Source organism: Eschrichtius robustus, chromosome 17 (genome assembly GCF_028021215.1).
Source record: "Eschrichtius robustus isolate mEscRob2 chromosome 17, mEscRob2.pri, whole genome shotgun sequence".
Taxonomy (NCBI): Eukaryota; Metazoa; Chordata; class Mammalia; order Artiodactyla; family Eschrichtiidae; genus Eschrichtius; species Eschrichtius robustus.
In genome coordinates, this window is record NC_090840.1 from 3,516,850 (window position 1) to 3,530,790 (window position 13,941).

The 13,941-nt window shown below is 46.5% G+C and overlaps 1 protein-coding gene across 4 annotated transcripts in view; it reads left to right on the plus strand.

Annotated features, from left to right (window-relative positions):
* The window catches only part of RGS20 (regulator of G protein signaling 20), a 77,872-nt gene extending 67,405 nt beyond the window's left edge, over positions 1–10,467 (plus strand). For all 4 annotated transcript variants that reach the window (XM_068525717.1, XM_068525718.1, XM_068525719.1 and 1 more), the window contains 2 exons: positions 4,449–4,683; positions 9,849–10,467. In XM_068525717.1, the coding sequence (XP_068381818.1) occupies positions 4,449–4,683; positions 9,849–10,037 (424 nt within the window). In that variant the 3' untranslated portion in view covers positions 10,038–10,467. The remainder of the gene's footprint in view (positions 1–4,448; positions 4,684–9,848) is intronic.
* Positions 10,468–13,941: the final 3,474 nt, after the last annotated feature.

A 13,941-nucleotide genomic window follows, 5' to 3' on the forward strand; every position in this document is an offset into this window, starting at 1 on the left:
TTAAGTATTTTGAAAAAAAAGTTGGAAAAACAAATTACTTTCCATAATGCCAAATTTTAAAATTGTCTTTTTTCCTTCCTGTATTATCTATGGATTTACTTCCACTTACCTATTCTTATTCCTTTTCTTTGTGTTATGCCAATATAACTGCAGGCAATAGACAAATATCCTAAAAGCATTGTTCGAATAGGTCTTGTCGTAAATTATTTATTTTTGAGGGGGGAAAAAAACAAGTAACCTAAAAGTTTACTTAAAATATTTTTCTTCATTCTTTATTTTATTTATTTTTACCCAGATATTTCAAAGTCTAGGATGCATATTAAAATCTTCCACAATTCATAAGTCTGTTAAAAACAGCTTTTATCTTTTTTTTTAAAAAATTAATTTATTTATTTATGGCTGCGTTGGGTCTTCGTTACTGTGTGTGGGCTTCCTCTAGTTGCAGCGAGCGGGGGCTATGCTTCATTGCGGTGTGCAGGCTTCTCATTATGGTGGCTTCTCTTGTTGAGGAGCATGGGCTCTAGGCGCGTGGGCTTCAGTAGTTGTGGCACATGGGCTTCAGTAGTTGTGGCACGTGGGCTCTAGAGCACAGGCTCAGTAGTTGTGGCGCACGGGCTTAGTTGCTCCGTGGCATGTGGGATCTTCCCGGACCAGGGCTCGAACCCATGTCCCCTACATTGGCAGGCGGATTCTTAACCGCTGCACCACCAAGGAAGTCCCGTTTTTATCTTATGTATTTCAGTATACTGTATCCTGCACCAAGGCTTGAGGCTTTGAGTCCTGTCTGGAACCAGAAAGCCCTCGTCTGGTCCTGGCTCTGTCCATCCTGCCTGTATGACCTTGGGCACTTAGCAGCCACATTCTGCCTCAGTTTCCCTGCGTGTAAAATGGGGATAATAACAGTGTATTGTGACTCAGCCAAAGAAGGGTTGTCGTGAGCACTGAGTAACCAGTAAAGCACTGAGAACAGAGCCAGGCAAGAGGGAAGGATTCCATGTATATCGGCCATTATTTGTTCTCAGTCATAGCCAATCATATAAAATGACTCTTTATCCAATTTGATGCCTTTTGCTTCCATTTCTATTTAGATATTAATTTTATTCATTTGCATTTCCCTCACATGTCTTTGCCTGTCTATTTGTTTATAATTTTTGGTAGTATTTTGTATGCTTCCCGAAAATAGTATTATGTTGGATTTTTGCCCAGTTTGAGTCTCTGTCACTCAATTGGGAATTAAAATCCAATTACATTGGGTCAGTTGTCTTGATGATTACACAGATATGTTTAATCTTCTAGAATGTTTGTTGATTGTCTACTTACAATACCCCCTAATTATTTCCCTTTTTTTTTTTTTTTTTTTTACTGTATGAACTGTGCTTTCTTTGCTCCTGGGTTCTTTGGTACTATGGAAAAGATACGTTTTCTCCCTCCCTCTCTCTCTCTCTCTCTCTCTCTCTTTTTTTAAAGGGTACTACTGATTACCCTTAAGTTTTTCAGTCATTCTTTTATATGTATTTCTTAAATTAAAAGGAGTAAGAAGATATATTTTGAATCCCCATATTTAAGGAACATAACAGCATTCTTTTTTTTTTTTAATTTAGCATTCTTTACTAAGCCTTGCCAATTTAATTAACCTATCTAAAAAGAATCCGGTATTTTTATGTAGATTGCTTTAAGTTACTATTTTTAAATTATCTTTTAAGCATCTTTTAAAATATTTCTTTCAGGGAGTTCCCTGGTGGGCTAGTGGTTAGGATTCTGGGCTTTCACTGCTGTGGCCCGGGTTCAATCCCTGGTGGGGTAACTGAGATCCCGCAAGCCGCGTAGCCAAAAAACATGTATATATATATTTCTTTCAAAACTAATTTTACTGGTTATGATAGAGATTTATGTTTTCATACAGAATACTCTTTTTATGATGAAAAGCTTAAACACCTGTTATAAAAAACAGAAATCAGACAATACAAAAGTTTTACAATAAAAGCTCAATTGTCCTCTTACTCCAGACCTTGTCCCAATCTCCAAATACAAACCATCAACAGTTTTTTTATGTATCCTCAACGGAACTGTCTGTGCATTTCCACACAGTTGTACTTACATAGGATTCATCTATACACACTGAATCTAACTTTGAAACTAAACTTGAAATGATTGTTTATCTGTCTGTGTCTCACTGCTGGCTCAGCTGACTACTCGCTTTCTATGACCCATTTTGTCTGGCCTTCAGCTTTTTTATTTTTTTTGGCCGTGTGGCGCGGCTTATGGGATCTCAGTTCCCCACCCAGGGATTGAACCTGGGCCATGGCAATGAAAGCCCGGAATCCTAACCACTGGAGCACCAGGGAACTCTCTGGTCTTCAGCTTTTCACTGATGTTTCTCTGCTGGGTCACTTATAATCCATCTTAAAGATAGGAAAAGGACATAGAATTTACATTGTAAACTTTGCATATGGGAGAGTTTTTTCTATCATCATCCTATAATTAGGACAAGTTCGCTACATATCAAATTCTTTGCGATACACTGTTTACCCCCCAAAACTAAATGGAGAGCCTTTGGCAGTGTGGCAGCTTAGATCATCCGGGGGCCTTCCCAAGACAGAAGAACAGATTTTGCATAAGTCTAAAAGTTTTTGCAACACTGGGCTCACAGAAAGTAAGGAAAAGGACAAAACACCTGAAAAGCAAAACCAAATAAAAAGTCAGTAAAGCCCTGAGCAGTGACTGCTAAGCACAGGACAGAAGCGTTTTCTCTCAGAGCCAGTGCACAGGCGGTAGGGCAAGGAGCTGAAAGCCAGGATTCCAGGATTCAGCCCTGGTCCACGAAAGCAGCAGAAGTGGCCCCCAGTCAGTAGGAAGCACACACACATCCTCTCTGGAGGAAAGGGAATGCCATCAAATGTGACTCTCAGTTTCCCAAAGATTAAGACCAACCAAAAATTACAAAACTAGGGCTTCCCTGGTGGCGCAGTGGTTGAGAATCTGCCTGCCAATGCAGGGGACACGGGTTCGAGCCCTGGTCTGGGAAGATCCCACATGCCGCGGAGCAACTAGGCCCGTGAGTCCCAACTACTGAGCCTGTGCGTCTGGAGCCTGTGCCCCGCAACAAGAGAGGCCGCGACAGTGAGAGGCCCGCACACCGCGATGAAGAGTGGCCCCCGCTTGCCGCAACTGGAGAAAGCCCTCGCACAGAAACGAAGACCCAACACAGCCAAAAATAAATAAAGTAAAAAATAAAATAAAATAAAAAATAAATAAACAAAAATTACAAAACTAGAAGGACACAACCTACCACAAATGAGAGTCAGTAGAAACAACACTTGGATTTAGAGGCCAAAAGACTTCAGATGTTAGAATTATCTGCAATCAAATATAAAATAATGGTCTCTGAAATGTTTAAACCAATTAAAGATGGAATCACAAAAATGAGTAGGCTGAATTCAACTATCAGAATTGTCCAGGAAGGGAAATTCCCTGGCGGTCCAGTGGTTAGGACTCTGCGCTTCCATTGCAGGGGGCATGGGTTCAACCCCTGGTCAAGGAACTAAGATCACACAAGCCTCGAGGCACGGCCAATAAATAAATAATAAATAAATAAATAATAAAATAAAAATAAAAGCAGAGTCTTTAAAAAAGAAAAACGAAAGAATATACTCTTCAGGGATACATCCATACATAAGAACTATGGGAAAAAAAGGGTAAGGGAAAAGAAATTAATAAGGATCATTGTTGAACAGATTGTGTTTTCTGACCTCGATATAATGAAAATGTAAGTAAAAATAAACTAAAACAGGGTAAGCCCCCAAATCAAGAACAGCAGTTCCGTCGGGATGGAGGGGGGCGTCCAGAGGGCAGTGTGCGCACCTGGCACCCAGGTGAGTGCAGTGCTGCCGATGGCCTAGGTCTCCAGGTGAAAGGTGAATCCGTAAGAGCTCATTTCGTCATCGCTGTTCATCACTTGCAGTTACTGGACATAACGTATCTTCTTTTCTTTTCCTCTTTAACATTCTCTTTTGAATCTTTTCGAACCCTGGCCAGACACTGCCCCATGACTGTTCTGGAAGCCAGGGGGTCAGGCCTGACTTGGGTCGATCACAGCCGCCTGGGGAGTTTGTGGTCAGATGGTTGTAAGAATTTTTTGTTTTACTTTTATAATTTAAAACCTTTGCCAGGATGTGCCTAGGTGTACAGGCTTGTTCTTAGCAGTTATTCCAGCAGTTTGGTTTGCAGGCCCTTTGCCAGCAGTGGTGCCGTCCAGCTAGACAGTTGGAAAGTGCCACACGTGTTTCTGCCGAAGGCGCAAGGAAATGAGAGCAGCTCTTTCTCTGCCTAAAAGGGCCTAAGGGCACATTTTCATTCTCAGAGCGAAAAGGACACGTTGCTCGGGATGAAATTCACATCAGCCACCAATAGCTCTGCTCCCTTCGCCCCTTTCTCCCACCCCCGCCCAGCCCGGCCCCCGCCCTGGAGGAGGCCAGCGCCTGGGCGCAGTCCTTCGACAAGCTCATGCTCACGCCCGCGGGACGCAATGCTTTCCGGGAGTTTCTCCGAACGGAGTTCAGCGAGGAGAACATGCTCTTCTGGATGGCGTGTGAGGAACTGAAGAAAGAAGCTAATAAAGCCGTGATTGAAGAGAAAGCAAGAATAATATATGAAGACTACGTTTCTATTCTTTCTCCGAAAGAGGTACGTACCCACCAGAAACGTCCCCCAGGAGGCCGTGGGTGAAAGGAACCCCTTCAGTGTCCGGCCACCCGGCCCGGTCAGGGCTGCTCCACCAGTCATAGTGTGCAAACGCCTTGGGGGGTGGTCCCACCAATGGGCGCCAAGTGCCCCCGGAAATCAGTCAAAGATTGTGTGCATTTTCCTGGGAAAAGTACCTATAACTTTCATGCGATTCTCTAGAAGGAGGCGTCTATGCATTTTGCTGTAAACACTGTTTTAAAATGACACCCTATAAGCATTCCTTTAAATAAAATTATCCTTTTAATCTGAGCAAAACCTCGTTTACAGGTGCCCTGATTTCAGATGGAAAGAGCATCACTAATATGATGCTGGTGTGGCAGAGGTTCGCCCCACAGTGTCCCTCTGTTACGTCAGAGAGATGACCAGATGAGTGAAATCATCAAGTTTCCATCTCTCAGGTTGCATTCTTCCAAATCTAAAATCTAGGAGGTCAGGTTGGCCTCAAACCCAAGTGCCTCGTAGCTCCGATGGTAGAATCCCACATGTGCCGCTCACAATGTAAAGCTCATAAAACAGGGCCTCTCCTGTCAGGGAGCTCACAGACAAGGGGGCAGCAGACATGGGGCCCCGGGTGCGACGTCTCGGGGTCGTGACGGGCTGGGGGACGAGCCATCCCTGGGGGGCGGGGGGAATGAGGAAGAGGTACCTGGAGAGGCCACGGATGGGCCAAGGATAATGAGGAGGAAATTACCAGAAACGCAGCGGGATGAAGGCATCCCAGGGGAGAGGACTAGATGGGCCAAGGATCAGAGCATGGGGTCACCGGAACAGTGAAAGCGTCGGAAGGTTAGTGGCTGAAGTGTGGAGCGTTTACCAAACAACTGGGGCCGGTGGCCAACAGCGGGAGGAACGTTTAGGAAGAGGATGGTCCGAGAGCGTGGAGAGGTTTGCGGACCAGGCTGAGGCTTTCTGAGGTTTATCCCGGGAAGAGCTTGGATTTTAGCCTGGTAATATCATCAAACTTGGATTTTTGAAGACCACATGATAGATTAGGAAAAGAAGACCAGAGGCAGAGGCCAGTTAGAGGACGAATTCCAACCCAGACATGACGATGGTCCAACCAGTCCAGCTGAAGAGAAGCCAGAGAGGATGGCTTTGATCTGAGTCTGGAATGACTGCACGTCTGGTTTAGGCAGACAGGGTGGGGACCATGCTTGGGAGAAAGACAGTGGGACTCAATTTCGCTCCCTTAAGTTTGCAGTAAGTTGGAGATATTCCATTGACAGATGTACGGATACGAAGTTCAGAAAGTTCTTTCCATTTGGGGTTAACAAAAAGCAAGAGAATTTTTGTCCTTTAATGTATGGCTTCCACATATTTTTATTTTGTCATGACTTTCCTTTTTATTTTTTAAGGCAAGGTTTTTCATCACTGTCTTTCAAAGCGTTATACAACCAAAAAACTTGGCAAATTTGTAAAGCAAAGATGATATAAAAAGACGACCCTTTCCTCCCAGATATAAGCATCTATTACTTGAAATGTAAAAGCTTGAAAAGTTTAAGAGCATAGACCTTGGGGTCAGATGCACTGGGGTTTGAGCCCCAGTTCTCTCATTTAATAGCTGCAAGACCTCTGGTGTGTTTCCGAGCCTCTCTGCACCTCGGTTCCCTCCTGTGTAGGAAGGGGAGGTCCCCACTTGCCCGAACATTTGGGAAGAGTGACAGGGGGACGATGTGAAGTCCTGCCCACGCCGGGCAGAGCAGGCTCACCCCGGGTGACCACCCTCAGTAACCCTGTGTCCATTTCCCATCCTGAGCAGACCCTGTCCCCACCAGCACCTGAGGGATGGTCTTCAGATGGAGGTTGTAGAGAATGAAACAGTTCCATTTGCACCTTAACTGTTTGTGAACTAGAATGTATTTTTTAAATTTATTTTTGGCTGCGTTGGGTCTTTGTTGCTGCGTGTGGGCTTTCTCTAGTTGCGGCGAGCAGAGGCTACTCTTCGTTGCGGTGCGTGGGCTTCTCATTGCAGTGGCTTCTCTTGTTGCGGAGCACGGGCTCTAGGTGCGCGGGCTTCAGTAGTTGTGGCTCGCGGGCTCTAGAGCGCAGGCTCAGTAGTTGTGGCATGCGGGCTTCAGTAGTTGTGGCATGCGGGCTCAGTAGTTGTGGCTCATGGGCTGTAGAGCACAGGCTCAGTAGTTGTGGCGCACGGGTTTAGTTGCTCCGCGGCATGTGGGATCTTCCTGGACCAGGGCTTGAACCCGTGTCCCCCGCGTTGGCAGGTGGATTCTTAACCACTGCACCACCAGGGAAGTCCCCTAGAATATTTTTTGATGTTTCCTGCAGTAACGCTTAGTCTAATTTTCTTTCTTTTTTTTTTTTTGAAGACTTTTTTTTGATGTGGACCATTTTTAAAGTCCTTATTGAATTTGTTACAATACTGCTTCTGTTTTATGTTTTGTTTTTTTGGCCGCGAGGCATGTGGGATCTTAGTTCCCCGACCAGGGATCGAACCCGCACCCCCTGCTTTGGAAGGCGGTGTCTTAGCCACTGGACCTCCAGGGAAGTCCCACGCTTAGGCTAATTTTCTAACAAGAGCAAGCAGGAGGCTCTCTCCTCTCAGCCCACAATGAGTGCCGAGTCCCCCCTCTGGCAGGAGCTGAGCTCCTAAGACCTGGGCCCTCCCACTCCGGAAGCTTCTAGGAGGGCATGGCCTGGTGGTGAGGGCAGCCGTGGGGGTCAGCTCAGGGTGGCTGGGAGGCTTCCCAGGACCGGGGAGCGACGTGGAAGCCAAGACCTGACAGAGAGGTACACGTAGCCAGGCCATTCTAGACAGTTCCCCTAGACAGCCTCCTAGAACAAAGACAGGCTAGTTGTCGCTCCTTCCTCCTTTAAATTCCAGGCGAACGCCAAGTTCCTTGAATTCTTGAGTGGAGCAGTGAGGCGGAGCTGGGGAGCCAGTGGGAGCAGGTCATAAAGGGCCTCCTACGTTTAAACTTGGAACTTGCCAGCTTTGCGCTTGATCCTGAGCCCACCGACAGCAGCACGAGGTCTGGAGCCGAGTGGTGGGTCCGGGGGTGGCGCGGAGAGGCCCTGGACTGCCGGCCCGAGGCCAGTCAGCAGGCTGGTGAACAAACCCCGTCGAGGGGGTGGCTGACCTCCACGGCGGTCGCGGCAGAGGGGAGGGGGGCGGTGGCCGGATTCGAGCCGCGTTAAAGAGGCGGCGTCAGCAGGGCTTTGTGCCGATTACAGAGCCAGAGGGGGGATGAGGGTGAGCAGGGCCCTGACTTGGGGGATAAGGGGTCCCAGCCCTTCCCGAGCATCCCGGAGATGCTGTGCCCCCGTCCCGAGGTTAGGTTTGAGTAACGTGGGCAGGCACAGGGGCTTCCCAGGAGGAGGTGGAGAGATGCCTCTGGAAAGACACATCACTGAAGCCCGTGCTCAGTGACTTGGCCAAGCACACTTTCGGTTTTGTATTAAACAGCAGCACGTGCGGCGCGTATCTCTCCCGCCCCCCTGGTGCAGAGACGGTGCAGCCGAGGCTCCGCACGCGGCAGGGAAGCCGTGGGAGTCCTTCTTGGTGGTGGTGTCCCGTTCTCGGCTGTCTGGCTCCCGCGCGCCGCTCTGGTCCGGGATGCGCTTCGTCCAGGACGAGCTGACGTCGGAGTGCGAGGAGCCAGCAGCTCCCGGGACGTCGTGGACTCCGCGCACCCTTTGAATTCATTCTCATTCAGCCCTGACCAGCTACCACCCTCGTCACCCCTGCTTCATGGAGCAGGTTTTTCGGGGATTTTTGCTGCACCACGCGGCATGTGGGATCTTAGTTCCCCGACCAAGGCTCGAACCCACGGCCCCTGCACTGGGAGCTCGAAGTCTTAACCACTGGACCGCCGGGGAGGTCCCTTATGGCGCAGTTCTTCAGGGCACAGTTCACTCTGTCTGAGGTCCCGCAGCTAAACAGCGACAGAGCCGGGAGTTACGCCCAAGCCCGTGCTATCGACCCTTCCACGGTGCCTCGGGTCACTTCTGCCTGACCCCAGCCTGGAGCTCCAGGTTTTAGCCCTAGTGTTCTTAGGCAGTTAGCCAGGGGTAAGTCAATGTGCGCTACCTTTCTTCCTTGCGGCCGTAGTCCCCTCGTTTATTTTAGTTTATTTTATTATTTTTTTTCAAGACAAAATTTTGCATTTAATTTGGTAAGATAGTCTAGTTATACAACAAAACGAAATTACAGATAAAATCGAAGCACCTCTCCCACATTCCCCTTCTTCTCCCAGGATAGTAGTTACTATCCTGAGTTTGGACTTTGTCATGCTTACTATAAATATTTATGAACATAATATTGAATATTATATAATATTACTTTGCATGTTTTAAAACTTTATATAGAATGTGTGTGTGTAAAAGTTGTAGAAGAAAGTTCCCACTTTTTTTTTTAATTAATTAATTTTATTTTTGGCTGTGTTGGGTCTTCGTTGCTGCACGTGGGCTTTCTCTAGTTGTGGCGAGCAGGGGCTACTCTTCATTGCGGTGCGCTGGCTTCTCATTTTGGTGGCTTCTCTTCTTGTGGAGCACGGGCTCTAGGCGTGCAGGCTTCAGTAGTTGTGGCACGTGGGCTCAGTAGCTGTGGCTCACGGGCTCTAGAGCGCAGGCTCAGCAGTTGTGGTGCACGGGCTTAGTTGCTCCGTGGCATGTGGGATCTTCCCAGACCAGGGTTTGAACCTGTGTCCCCTGCATTGGCAGGCAGATTCTTAACCACTGTGCCACCAGGGAAGCCCTGCCCACATTTTTGAAATTTATACATATATATAAAAGTCCCCTCATTTTCAAGAAGTAGAGCAGCGTTGTGGTTTTCTAAAGCAGTGCGATTCCCACCGGCATCTCCGAGAGAACTCATGAGAAATAAACTGTCAGCCGCCCCCAGATCCACTGGGTCAGGAGCTCTGGGGGGGCCCCCCCGCACTTTTTAACGAGCCTTCCAGGGGCTTCCGATGCCTCTGAAGTTTGGGACCACTGTTCACTGTGTTCAGTTCCTCTTTCAACAGCTTAGGTTTGGGGATGACCTTGTTGGGTCTGGGATTTTTAAAACACCAAACAAGGTGTGGGAGTTGGGGTGTATGTCCGAAGAGGCCCTTGTCTGACGCAGCCCCATGTGTCCCCGCCGGCAGGTCAGCCTGGACTCCCGCGTGAGGGAGACCATCAACAGAAGCATGGCCGAGCCATCCCCGCACATCTTCGACGACGCCCAGCTGCAGATCTACACCTTGATGCACAGGGACTCGTACCCCCGGTTCATGAACTCTGCTCTCTACAAAGACCTGCTTCGCTCCTTATCTGAGAAAGCAGTGGAAGCCTAGGATGTTCAAAATATTTATTATTAATAAAACAAAGAACTCGTGGACTCCGTGTAGGACAGGGGATTTAGAGGCAGTAGTGTCTTCTGCTGGGTCATGCTCGGGTTATTTTTATATTCTGCAGAAGGCTGTATATTCACCAAGTACATTGCGGCCACCTTTTGTGATACTTTTGGGAAAAATGGGGTACGGCTGTGTAGAAAGGTAGTATATTTACACTTACAATGACAGTAGCACGTTCTCAGTGACAAAGGATACACAAGAAGACACCACACTGCCTGCAGCATGTACATCCATGGGAACAGGACCCAAATTCCCATTTTATAAAGATGTGACCGCTACCTGTAAAACTGGTATTCTACTTTATCTTAGGATACATGTACGTAGATGCGTATCATGTGCGTGCGTATCTTACATGGTTAATGTAAAGCCCTGGGCTCTGAAGTGGATCAGCCTGAAATGTTTGATAAGAGACGTACTGCTTAGAAGATGCTTTTGTTGAAAAGTTACCTTTATTACCAGAATCTGCCAACCTGAAGAATGAATTTTCACGTAGGTTGTGTTCATCACAAAACGTTCAAATAAGCATATCTCCATTTTTACTCCTGAAAGAAATATGGGCATTTTCACTCTAAAAAAATAAAGCACAAGAGTTTTATCTCAATCTTTTTTTCACATGTCACTATATGGGAAATATAAGATTAAGTAAGTGGGGACACACGCAAGATTCTCTTCTAGCTCCCAGACTAGGATTTTCTTTTTAGATCCCACTTTTTATCACAGGTGAATAGGATAACTTCATGGCTCACAGGTAAAAATATGGGTTTGTAGGCCTAAACCGTCCTGAAGAAACCCGTCACTAGGATGAATGGGAAAGAAAGGCATCCAGAATCCGGAATAGTCTGAGTAGTGGGTTGGAACGTGATTTACACGAGGCCCTAATGGGACGGCCCTCCTCTTGGCCACCTCCCTCCCTGGCCCTTCAGCCTGATGACTCCTTCCTCATGCTCTTCAACCCTAAGCCCTCATCCTCATTCTCAGCAAAACACCTCACCTCCCCCTTTACTGTGAAAATCGTGCCGCTAACCCTGCACCTTCTCACGTGACCTATAAATCCGCGTGGATCGAGGTCAATGCCCACCTTCCCAGCCCAGTCCCAGAGAAGGTGCCCTTTCCCCCTTTTCAAGGCGTCAACGCCTCGTGTGCTTCTATTTTTTTTTAAATTTTATTGAAGTAGTTGATTTACAATGATGTTGGGTTAATTTCTGCTGTACAGCAAAGTGATTCAGTTATACGTATATAGATTCTTTTTCCTATTCTTTTCCGTTACGGTTTATCCCAGGATACTGAATAGAGTTCCCTGTGCCGTGCACCAAGACCTTGCTGTTTATCCATCCTCTGTATCAGAGTTTGCATCTTAATTCTGACTCCATGTTCTAGGGCCCCATTTTTTTCCTTAGACAAAGAGGACGTCGCTGGGATCAAGGCGTCAACGCTGCCCTCCAGCTGTTTACATCCGAGTAAAGATGACAGACGTGTGGGGCAGTGGCGATAGCAGTGGGGAGTACCCATCCAGAGAAGAGCTGAGCTCTGGAAGCCCTGGAGGCTACGGGAAGCTTTGGGGGTGGAGGTGACACCAGAGCTACAGCCTACAGAACAAGAAGAGTGTGTGTGTGGGGCGGAGGTGTAGGGAAGGCATTGGTACTTGGAGCAAACCCCAAACGGTCCAGTTCCGGCCTGTCAAGCAGGAGGTAAGTGGAGATGTAAAAGATGTGGAGGAGGAGCTGGAGCCGGGGGCCTAGGCTTTAGGCTGGAGTATTGACGGGGGATTTGTCAACACAGGGACTGGCTGGAGGGTTACAGCCTGAGCAGGGCTGAGGGCACATCCCTGCCAGGTGGACAGAGGAGCCAGCGCTCCCGAGGGACAGTTAGAGGAGCTCCTCGTCCCCATACCGGTGCAGGGAGAGCCGGGGGGTGCCTCTGGGGACACAGCAGCCCCCGGAGTGGGTGCTGCCTAGACTCGGCTCTTAGATTCCATCCCCCTTGACTTCTTTCCACACTGGAAGCTTCTTTGGACTCCCCTTCAATGCAACTCCAAGGTTTAAAAAAATTTTATGTAAAATTTGACAGGCTGATCTTGTTGAGATGGATGGCTCTCCATTTGGAAAAAATGTATGTATAAACAAATATAAATTCCAAATGGTTTAAAGGTCTAAAAGAACATTATAAGAATACTGGAAGAAAATGTAGGCAATATTTTTGTAACTTCAGATGGAAAGCATCTAAGCAAAACGTAAAATCTAGAAATCATAAAAGAAACACTGAGATTGGATTATGTAAAAATTTAAATTCTGTACAACATAAAAACATAAAAGAATGAAAACACAAATATTATGCTATAAAACACACTCAAGATTACTATGCAGAATGTATTAGGAGTGTCTACAAATTAGACAACTCTATAGACAGAAAAGGAAAAACACAATATAAACCATTAATGGAAAAAATCAACTGGCTAGAAAACAAGAAAATAGGAACACAACATACACAAAATGATAATCATGTGAACTCAGAACAACGAGACGACAGTGGTTACCGTTTCCCCCTAGGTTTGCGAAAGTCACAAGGATAGCTCATACCCAGCATTAGCAAGGTGTCAGGCAATGGGCGTTCCTACGCTGTTGGCAGGTGGGTGAACTAGTCTGACTTTCTGGAAAGCAATCTGGCAATATCATTCTGCATGCACACGTCCACTAGCTGAATCCACCCGACAAAACATCAAAATCTACCCACAGGGGAATAGGTTTTCAAGGGAATGGTATATACCCCTAGACTGCTTGCCCTACGGTGAAGGTGGCTGGCATACACCTCCATGCACTGGCAGGGAGTGTTCTAAGCTAAAACAGCAAACTGCAGGGTATGTATAATGTGTGTCCATTTATAACGTTAATAATGGCCATTCCCAAAAAGAGCCCTCTCACCGATGGAACTGGATACTGGTCCAAAGTCTTATTGCTGTAAATTATTGTTTAGTCCTTACAACCCTCTACGGTAGGATGCTCATCTTTACAAATGAGCAGAGAGAGGGGTGAAGTACTTGGTCAGTCTCACAGCTGGTACATGGCAGCTGCGTTTGAACCTGAGCAGACCAGAAGCCCACGCTCTTAACCGCTATGCAGGGCCTATTTCCAAGGAAAAGAGGACTAGATAGCCCGGTATGAGCACGTACACACACACCGACGTAACAGAGAAAACTACAGAGCCAGGGAGATCATTTTCTCTAGTTCACAACTTCCACATAGAAGACGAAGGTAATCCAGCCAGTTTCCCGGGGTGGTATTTGAGTAGCCGTCCAGCAGGCCTCTCTGTTTTTAGAACTCACAAAGGCTCAGGAGGCCAGTTTTCTCATTGAACATGACAAAATAAACATTAAAAAAAAAATCATTCTTCATATATAAAGATGATACTGTCTTACACAAGTCAGTCAGGTTTTTTTTTTTTCCTGTTAGTTACCAAATTTGGAGCTAAACCATTAAGCTTCTTTCCTGACATGTGTAATCAAAAAATTTCAATTTTGAATCATCTAAAGTACAGCAGTCATCAAACAGGGTTTTTCCTGAGTAATGCCAGCTTAATCTCATAGGGGATGAAATTGTGGCCTTGACATTATAATCCATCCACTTGAATTAACTGTCCCAGTGGAACGTTCTGGAAAGGCGAATAAATAATCAAAATATTAACTATAAGAAAACTAGCAGTAAAAACTTGATTAGCCTCAGAATGGGAAGTCTGAATAAAAAAATAATTACTTAAAAAACACAAAAAGTTTTTTAAATTAACAGTATGGTGACTATAGATAATAACACTTATCGCTTTGTTGTGCAACAGAAACTAACACAGTATTGTG